Here is a 9,566-nt window from a genome sequence, read left to right on the forward strand (position 1 = left end):
GTAGTAGGCCTGCAGTACATCATGAGTCTGATTTGTCCTGAGCTCATCTTTGTGATTAATGACATTTTACCGCCTATACTGTACGTATTACCTTAACTGTGTGTGTGTGTGTGTGTGTGTGTGTGTGTGTGTGTGTGTGTGTGTGTGTGTGTGTGTGTGTGTGTGTGTGTGTGTGTGTGTGTGTGTGTGTGTGTGCGTGTGTGCATGCATGCGTGCGTGCGTGCACATGTTCTTGGATTGCATCGTTGTGCCTGCACACATGTCCATGCATTGCATGTGCATGTATGTCCCTATGTGTGTGCAGTGCGGTGAAGGGTCGATGCTGGGCTGCTGCCCCGGGCTGCTGAGCTGAGAGAGGGAGAAGCCGGAGAATGCAGTGGGTCGCTCTGGCAGTGGCCCTGGGGTGTGTGTGTCTGTCCCAGGCCTCGCACACACCCACCCCCACCCCCACCTCCACACACACCCCTCTGGTGGACAGCTCTGAGGAGGAAGTGGACGAGCCGTGCTTTGAGCCCTGCGCGTGCGAAGTCAAAGAAGGCGTCCTGCATGTGCACTGTGACGGACGGAGCTTCACCAATGTCAGCCAGGTAATGTTGTGACATTGTAACGTCGTGTCATTACTATTCATGTGTTCTGTCACATGCGCAGGACATGGCAGCGCTGCTGCACTGCGTGTGTTATTTTAATCATGTGGGTGGGGGATAATCTCAGTCTTATTAATACACTATCTCTAAGTCTTAATATTCCGTGTCTAACGCGGCTTATGGGTGTTTCTCTATTATCATATTGGTGTAATTACTAAGATAACCAATCAATCCACTAATTAATCACTCAGGTGTCACAGTCGTGGGTCCGCCCCTTCAAACTGAACCTGCAGAGGAACTCTCTTAGGCGTCTCTATAGCAACGGATTTCAGCACCTTGGCAACGCAGTGTCGATAAACCTCGGAAACAATGCACTCCAGGACATCCGGGTGGGAGCATTCCATGGGTTGGCAAAGCTGAGACGTCTGTACCTCCACGAAAACAAACTGGAGTTGTTTCGAAATGACACATTTGCTGGCCTAGAGGCTCTGGAATACCTCCAGGTAGGCTTGGGATGATACTCCATGTTGATTATCCATAATTGACAGGATTACTGACCAAATGTCAGAGATTGCTGCAAATTAAAGAAATAGTAATGGTCAATAGTTACCAGGTGGCTGCACTGAAAGAGGCTTATCAAGCCCTGTGTGAGTTTTTGCCATGTTTTCTCCCTCTTCAAATAAATGGGTTTTGCTACCGTTCTGCTGTTCCTGCTATGTTCAATTTGCTTTCCCATTGCAGCAGTTACATCTACTTCATCCATCTACTTCATCAGGTTTTTTTGCCAACCTGCAGGCGGACTACAACGTGATCAAGCGCATCGACAGTGGGGCTCTAAGGTTTCTCTACAAGCTCCGGGTTCTCATCCTCAACGACAACCTGATCCCTGTCTTGCCGGCTCATCTGTTCAGGTTAGAATCTGATTATCATATTGCAAAGCTGCTGAATTGCGGAGGTCCGCTGTAAGTAAAAATAGCACCGGATACAATTTCCAACTGGTCTGTTTCCCACGAGGGACAGATATTTAATTATTTCTTTTTTTCAGGCTTTTTCACTGTTGTAAGGGTGGGATAAATCATCAAATAAAAAGAAATACTTGAACAGTAATAACTGTGAACCGTTTGTTAGTTTTTTATTGCACTTGCTCTACATTTTACATTTGCTCCACATTTTTCCATTAATGTACACTTGTCTGCCCCCTCCCTCCTGCTCCAGATCTGTGTCTCTGACCCACCTGGATCTGCGGGGAAACCGTCTGAAGAGCCTGGCATATGCTGGGACCCTGGAGTATGTGGGCCGCTCCCTGATGGAGATCCAACTAGAAGAGAACCCCTGGAACTGTGGCTGTGAGGCAGTGCAACTGCAGCAGTGGCTGGCTCAGATCCCGTACACGGCCGTGGTGGGGGACGTCACCTGCGAGTACCCTTTCCACCTCCATGGCAAGGACCTGCGAGAGATTCCCCGGAAAGAGCTATGTGCTGACCTCCCGGATAAAGAGTTGCAAGCGGAAGGAGGAGGTCTGCCTGGCGGGTCGCAGCCCCAACATCCGCCGCCTAACTCTAAGCCCAATTCTCACCCCGGCAGAGTGAGACCCACTAAACCCTCCTCCATGGTCCACGGCTCCCGCCAGAACACACACACCTCATCCACGTCTTCCTCCTCCTCCTCAGCAGAGCGTAGAGAGAGAGAGAGGCAACCCCGGCCAACCAAGAGGCCGCGGCCCTCCAGGACACCCCCCACACCCCGCAGCCTGCTGCCCAACCAGAACCCCCCCGTGGCTGGTTACCAGACCCGGCCCCCGATCCCCATCATCTGCCCCCTGGGTTGCACCTGTAACCTGCACATCACAGACCTGGGTCTGACTGTCAACTGTAAGGAAAGTGGCTTCCTCAATGTATCCCAGCTCACACCGCGACCACTCAATGGCCGCAAGCTCTACCTGAGCGGGAACCTAATCCAGAGGATCTACCGGTCAGACTTCTGGAACTTCTCCAGCCTAGACCTTCTCCACCTTGGGAACAACCGTATCTCCTACCTCCAGGAGGGGGCCTTTTCCAGTCTCCCAAGTCTGAGGAGCCTCTACCTGAATGGGAATAACCTGGAGAAGCTGAGCCCTGACATGTTCCTGGGCCTTCAGAACCTCAGGTAGGATTTATTTAACACCTACACAAAAGCATCTTTGATGTGTTGCAAATTGGTGAGATATTTTGGCATGTTTTATCCCATGCGTGTTAAATACATTTGGCATTAAATTCTGTGCACTTGAGATACAGCCATGAACTAAAATCCCATTTTAGCTCACATATTCATGCATCTGTGATTTAATGTGTGAAACTGAATTTCAGCGCAATAACGGCGCAAAAACAATACATTCCTTTTTCAAATGCTTCAAATTGCCTGGCATGGATGAGGATCTGATTAGGAAGCTGCTTTAGTTGAAATTGAATTGAAAGACGCTACTTCTTCTCCAGCAGTGTAATTTGTTAGCAACGGTGCATGATGGTATGTCTCTGTGGGGGTGGCAGCCTGCTGAAAATTACTGTGTGACTGACAAAGTGAGAATGAATGCATGCTTTATTTGCATACGCAAGTGTTGATAGGGTGCTCAAATGTCTGGTACATGCCAGGAATGAGCTGTTACATGGGGGGGCTTTTATGAAAGCAACATTCACTCTACATGTATCGTTGTCAGAGATTAGGCTTGCGGAGATATGCAAATAGTGTATGCAGACCTTAGCAAGTATGTTATGTAAATATTACCTCTAATCCGAATAAACAGTGCAGTATTTGATAAAGACTGTGGGGTATCTTTTATGCTGTAGAAATTAGAGGGGTTCTCTACTGCAAATGTGTTGTTACTGGAAAAACTGTGATGCATACTAACTCCATTGCAGTGATTTGCATATTTTGTCATATTTTACTGAAAGTCTTTAGCAATCTTGGCTCCAGTGCTAGTGTCCAGCTCAAAGTGACGCTCACTTTATTTGAAGGAAAGGTTCAGGACTTTTAGAAGCTTACCCTATTGATCACTTATAAAGAGCGTCTTGGGACAGTCTAAAAGATTACAAGGCGGATTTTTTGTTGCTGAGAAATTGGCACCAGCCTTCCCGTTAGACAGTGGGTATGAAAGCATTTATTTCAAAATGTTTTAAAAGGTCATTTTAAGCAGTACTATCACTTATTGTTGCTATTGCCACATACGTTTATAGAAATGTATGTAACTACTTGCATGCCAAATATTAGATTCCTAAATATCCTGTTATCCATTTCAAGTCAGACTGAAATCATTGGAGAGGGGGAAAAAAAATCAACAAAACAATCTAATGGTTGATAGTCATTGTATTGATGGTGGGATTTCACAGAATGACACCATTCTTCTTTCTCAAGAGAGAGCTGTAGCCACTTTAGCTGTGAAGGTTAACAATACACTGGCATAGAAAAACAACACAACTGACTGGTGCAGCTAAAACACATACACACACATAATCATGCACCGGTAAGTGTTAAAGGACCACTTAACCCATTTTCATCCCATCTTCATATAATTGGTCCTCACTATGCTCATGCAACACATTCTCACAAATAGTAGTACTATAGTGACTAGTATATAGTGGAATAGTGGAATAGAATAGTGGAGGAAAAATTACAGAGCTGTAATATCTGACGGTTTAGGCATAGTTTTGTCAAATTGCGATGTCAGTGGATTGACACTTCATGTCAAATGTTGACATTTTAGGGCTACTGACAGAGCTGCAAAATGTGACATCTTGGTTGTGAGAACGGGTTGGCTCATTAGACATTTCTGTCTACTCACTTTGTGTCTCAGATGAGCGCTGTGGACAGTTCAGCAACCTGCCTACCAGTGACATCATCGGTAGGCAGGTTTGGTCATTTAAAACAAGATTTCAAATACTAAGGCTGTAATTCCTATTACAGTAGCTTGTAATCCCCATCGATGATGTCATTGTTAGGCAGGTTTCTGAACTGTCCAAAGCCCACCAATGAGAGTGAGTAGATGAGAATTGTGCCATCTGAAAATGAGCATTAGTGAGGAGGAACAATTATATGAGGACAAAGTTGAAAATGGGTGAAGTGCTCCTTGAACAATGACAATATGTGGATTATATTATGTCTGTCTACCCACTACCCACTACAGTATCATAATGAATGTTGTTGATGTTAACATGAGAGGTCTATGATATATGGAAGTATGAAATGCCTACCGTCCTTATTAGCCTATCAATTTAACATTATGTGAGTTAATGTGATCACCCACATGCAGTTATCAGCTGAAACAGTAACAGTTAAAGTGCACAGCAAATCAAATACCTCTTATCACCTGTGCATTAATATTAATATCTGAAATAATGCACACTCTGAATGAACAACATCCACAAATGGCCTAATCTGGCTATGACTTTGTTTGTTTTTTCATATTCAATACCCATGCTTCACTAACACACATCCATCTTGTCAACAAGAATAATGGTCTGCAACATTTCCATCTGACTAATTTCACTATGCTATCCCTCTGGCCTGTGATAAAATTATTTAACCAATATTTGTGAACAAGAACAACAACTCTCCCAAAGGTAAAAACTGTAGGAGCCCGACTCTGATGTGTGGTATAATCAAGACGTACAACCTGGAGCTGCTATACTGACAATAAATGGATGGCTCTGTGGACTCAATTGTGTGTGTGTGTGTGTGTGTGTGTGTGTGTGTGTGTGTGTGTGTGTGTGTGTGTGTGTGTGTGTGTGTGTGTGTGTGTGTGTGTGTGTGTGTGTGTGTGTGTGTGTGTGTGTGTGTGTGTGTGTGTGCGCGTGCGTGTGTGCGTGTGTGTGTGTGTGCATGCGTGTGCGCGCGCGCGTGTGTGTGTGTGTGAGAGAGAGAGAGAGAGAGAGAGAGAGAGAGAGATAGAGAGAGAGAGAGAGAGAGAGAGAGAGAGAGAGATAGAGAGAGAGAGAGAGAGAGAGAGAGAGAGAGAGAGAGAGAGAGAGAGACACAGAGAGAGAGAGAGACACACAGAGAGACACAGTGAGACAGAGAAAGAGGTGGGGGGGGGCTTTTACTCCAATATGAGCTTCATTTCCATTTTTCCCCAGTACATTCTCAGAGCAAATGTACGTTAGTGGTGCATCACTGATTTAGGAAAGGGAACAAACTCTATAGATTCTCTCATTTCTGGTCATATAGGGAATAATGTCAAATTTTCACGCACACAAATTGGACTGTCTTGGAGCATCATAGAAGCATTGGCATATGGAAATTCTGTGGTTCTCTGCTTAAACATGACAATGGTTCATTTAATCTATCCCTGTCATAGCTCTTCTTTAGTTTTCTTTGCAAGCATGCGCACACAGAGCTTAGCTTGTGTTTAGCTCAAAGAGAACATTATCTTATATTAAAATTGGCTTAAGCAAGGACCGGCCGGCCGGCAGCCGGGCCGGACGGACGGACCACGTTGTCACACTCATGTCATTATGACTCAGCCATAACCATATACGCTACGTCCAAATATGGAGTGTGTTGTCGTCTAACCTCAATGTGTCGTCATGTCATCAGGCACAAACAAATCAGTCAGCTCCATATGGCACAAAAGGGGGCATGCCCATATATGGGCATCTCTGATGACATCAGCGAACTCCATATATGGGCATGAAAGGGCAAGGACTGACAGATACAGAGATCTCCATTATGGGTTTAATATTGGTTCGGCCATGCGATGTAGCTGTGAACTCTAGATGTGAGGGCCGCGTAGCAGCCCGAACCTCTAGTAATAAGAAATAAACATGACAACAGCATCAGCCCCCAACCAACACTTTTTACCGGTTTGTCTGGTATTGTCTCTTTACAAATTGGACAAATTAATTGAAAGTCACTGAAATTAACTGAACACTGTCTTCTTCTCTTCATAGATACCTTTATTTTGAATACAATGAGATACGTGAGGTGGATCCTGGGACCTTTAACTCCATGCCCTCCCTTCAGCTATTGTTCCTAAATGCAAACTTGCTACGGAGCCTCCCGCTGCATGTGTTCTCTGGGATTAATCTAGCACGTCTGAACCTTCGAAACAACCACTTCCTGAGCCTACCTGTAGAGGGTGTGCTGGAACACCTCACCGGCCTGGTACAGGTGAGTGTACTGTCTGTATCAGTCAGATATTTAACTATAGCCGTAAAGTGGGGCCAGGACGTGACTACATCAGAGGAAGTGCAAATTGGTTAGGGATGGACACAGCACATGCTCTAATAATGACCTCAGTTTATGTGATTGATTGCTTCAATTAGAGCACCACTACTTAACATACTTTATCATTTGGATATAGAGTATTTAGCCATACTCACCCCCAATTCCGCTGATTTAATTAATTAAGGCTCTTCTCCTGGATGAAGTAAAGTGAGAATGGAGAATGAGCCTGAAACTCATACTAAAATTAAATTTGGCTTTGCTTGTAAAAGGAGTTTAATGGTGGTTTATGAGCTTTGTTCATTACATAGAGTACTATACTGTTTATTCTTTCTGTTGTACTGTCCCCTTGATCTGTGTATCTATGTGGTTGGGTGGTGATTGTTATGCTCTGCTAGTTGTAAATTAGTATGCCCTGCACCAGCGTCAACAGATCAAAAAGGCTCATGTATGGTACTTGCCAAATATATTAACTCGATTTCTTAATTATCTATATCTGTTGTACAGTAGACATGGATTAAGTAGCATATTGCTTCTATGTATCAGTCAAGTAGAGTCGTTTTAGAGGACAAAGGCTCAAGCAAAAAAAAAAAAGACTAAATGACTGGTGGAGAGAATTAGTCATCAATTATTATTTGTCAATCTTGTCTTTATGCAAAAACTGGGCGAATGTGTTATCTTTTTTTTAATTACTCAAATGGCTTGATAATATAGACTTGATAGTAATAGCTCATCAAATGATTAGGCAGCAAAAACAGTGTCAGATGCATTTCTTTCCAACACATGTTGGAGACACACATCATCACTGGAAACAGATATGGAATTCTGTAATGATACTGTCTATGTGTCATATTCGTAAGACCTTCTCACATTTGTAAAGCAAACTACTGGACTGTTCTTCAACAGAAGACATTTTGTGACACTCACAAAGTTGCAAGGAAGAAAACTGCAGGCATCAACAGCGAGCATCTTCAACTTTTGTTTACATTTTGCAAAGTGACACCCCAATATGAGATAAAGCACTGTCACAGTTGTATTACATACTGTAGCAGCAGGACGAGAACCAGTTTTCCATTACACATGAGGGGAGATGACAGATTTGTTTTGTGCCTCTCCAGGTGGATTTGCAGCAGAACCCGTGGGAGTGTAACTGTGAGGCAGCTCCCCTGAAGCGTTGGCTGGAGGGGCTGAGCGCCGTGGTGGTGGTGGGAGAGGTGGTTTGTCATTCCCCAGACGAGACCACGGGCATAGACCTCCGCTCCCTCTCCGTGGAGCTTCTCTGCCCAGAGCTGGAGCGCCAGGAGGACCAGGAGCAGGGGGAGCAGACAGCCACCTCCACAGCCCCAGACAAGGGGGTCTCGGCTGGGTACCCCAGCCCGGGGCTGGGGCCGGCACCCCCTCCGGGGAAGGATTCCATTCCATTGTCGGTGCTAGTCCTCAGCCTGCTGGTGCTGTTTGTCTCTGCGTTCTTCGCTGCAGCGGCTCTGATCGCCTACGCCTTGCGAAGGAGGGACAAGCTGCCGTTCCGCCGCCAGGGAGAGGTGGACCTCGCTGGGATTCAGATGGAGTGCGGGATATTCACTGAGCAGACGCACCACCACCACCACCACCACCACGGCCTCCCACAGACACCGCCTCTCCCTGCACCGGAACACAACCACGTCTATGACACCATCCTGCCCCCTCAGCCTGGATCCAAAGGCTCAGACCCCTCCATGGCTGCACTGGCGTGCAGCAGCAGCCCCGCCTACAAAGAGGAGCTGGACGCAGCGGTGAAGCAACGACAACCGCAGCAACAGCAGTTTGCAGGACCTAAAGAGTGCGAAGGAGGCTACCGTTCAACGACAGGGAAGGAGAGGGAGTGGACTCTGGAAGTGTCTTCCCCGTCGCCCATCAGCACAGTCACCGGGGCAATGGGACCCCTCGCCGGCCTCCACGGAAACGGGATCCTCTGTCCGACGGTCATAGACAGCCAGGGCCCCACCCCGAAGGTGGGTTTGGTGGACTGCCTCTTCAGGATACCCGCCCCCGAGTTCCGAGACCTGCCAGACAGGTACGCTCGGCCCCCGCCCCGGTACCCTCACCCGCACCAACCCCCGGACCCCACCAAACAGGACCAGGCCAGGCCAGAGCAAACGGTGGTAACCACCGCCAGCTCGGCGGGAGGCGGTGGTAGCAACAGCCAGAGTGAGCTGGGAGCCGGAGAGGCGGTCGTCAGACTGAGGACCACGCCGGACTACATGGAGGTACTGGACCGCTCTTACCAGTTCTAACCATTGATCTCCTCCTACTCCAGTACTATTTCCTCCCTCCTCGTCCTCTCATCTACTCCTCTCTCCTCTTCATCCCCCCTTCTGACGATGACTCATCCGGTAACAATGACTCCTGTATAGTCCAGAGGCTGCCGTGCCTGTGAGCGGAGACTGTGGAGGAGCGGCACTACACTACACTAAACACACTCTGTTTATTCCTGGATAATGAGCTGAAGCCAGTTTTGTATTTTTCCCACTATTGGCTTATAAGGTCAGAATCTGGCAAGGATTAGCTGATCCCTGATCTGTGCCCGGAGGCGAAACTTTTGCAGGAGCTACAACTGTATCGTTATTATTATTATTATTTTTATGCCTCTTTATCGTACTGCACTGAGGCCGGGGCTTTTGTGGGGTTTTTCCTACTCCCAGCACCACAAAAAGAGAGAGAGAAGCCAGAGAGAATGAAAATGATGCAGGTTGGTGTTCATACATTCTGAAATGCCTGTTTGGATGGGGAAAAAAACACACCAGCTCTCAC

At 46.7% G+C, this 9,566-nt stretch overlaps 1 protein-coding gene across 1 annotated transcript; it reads left to right on the plus strand.

The window, feature by feature from the left end:
* Positions 1 to 371: 371 nt before the first annotated feature.
* On the plus strand, positions 372 to 9,049 carry LOC308074463 (SLIT and NTRK-like protein 3; the record flags this gene model as incomplete). Its single annotated transcript, XM_080413906.1, has 6 exons — positions 372 to 587; positions 836 to 1,087; positions 1,380 to 1,495; positions 1,800 to 2,729; positions 6,503 to 6,722; positions 7,895 to 9,049. The coding sequence occupies 6 exons, from the start codon at positions 372 to 374 to the stop codon at positions 9,047 to 9,049; spliced, it is 2,889 nt and encodes a 962-aa protein (XP_080270032.1).
* Between the last annotated feature and the right edge of the window lie 517 nt (positions 9,050 to 9,566).

This window comes from Gymnoscopelus braueri, assembly GCF_963280865.1.
Source record: "Gymnoscopelus braueri genome assembly, chromosome: 19".
In the NCBI taxonomy this organism is placed as follows: Eukaryota; Metazoa; Chordata; class Actinopteri; order Myctophiformes; family Myctophidae; genus Gymnoscopelus; species Gymnoscopelus braueri.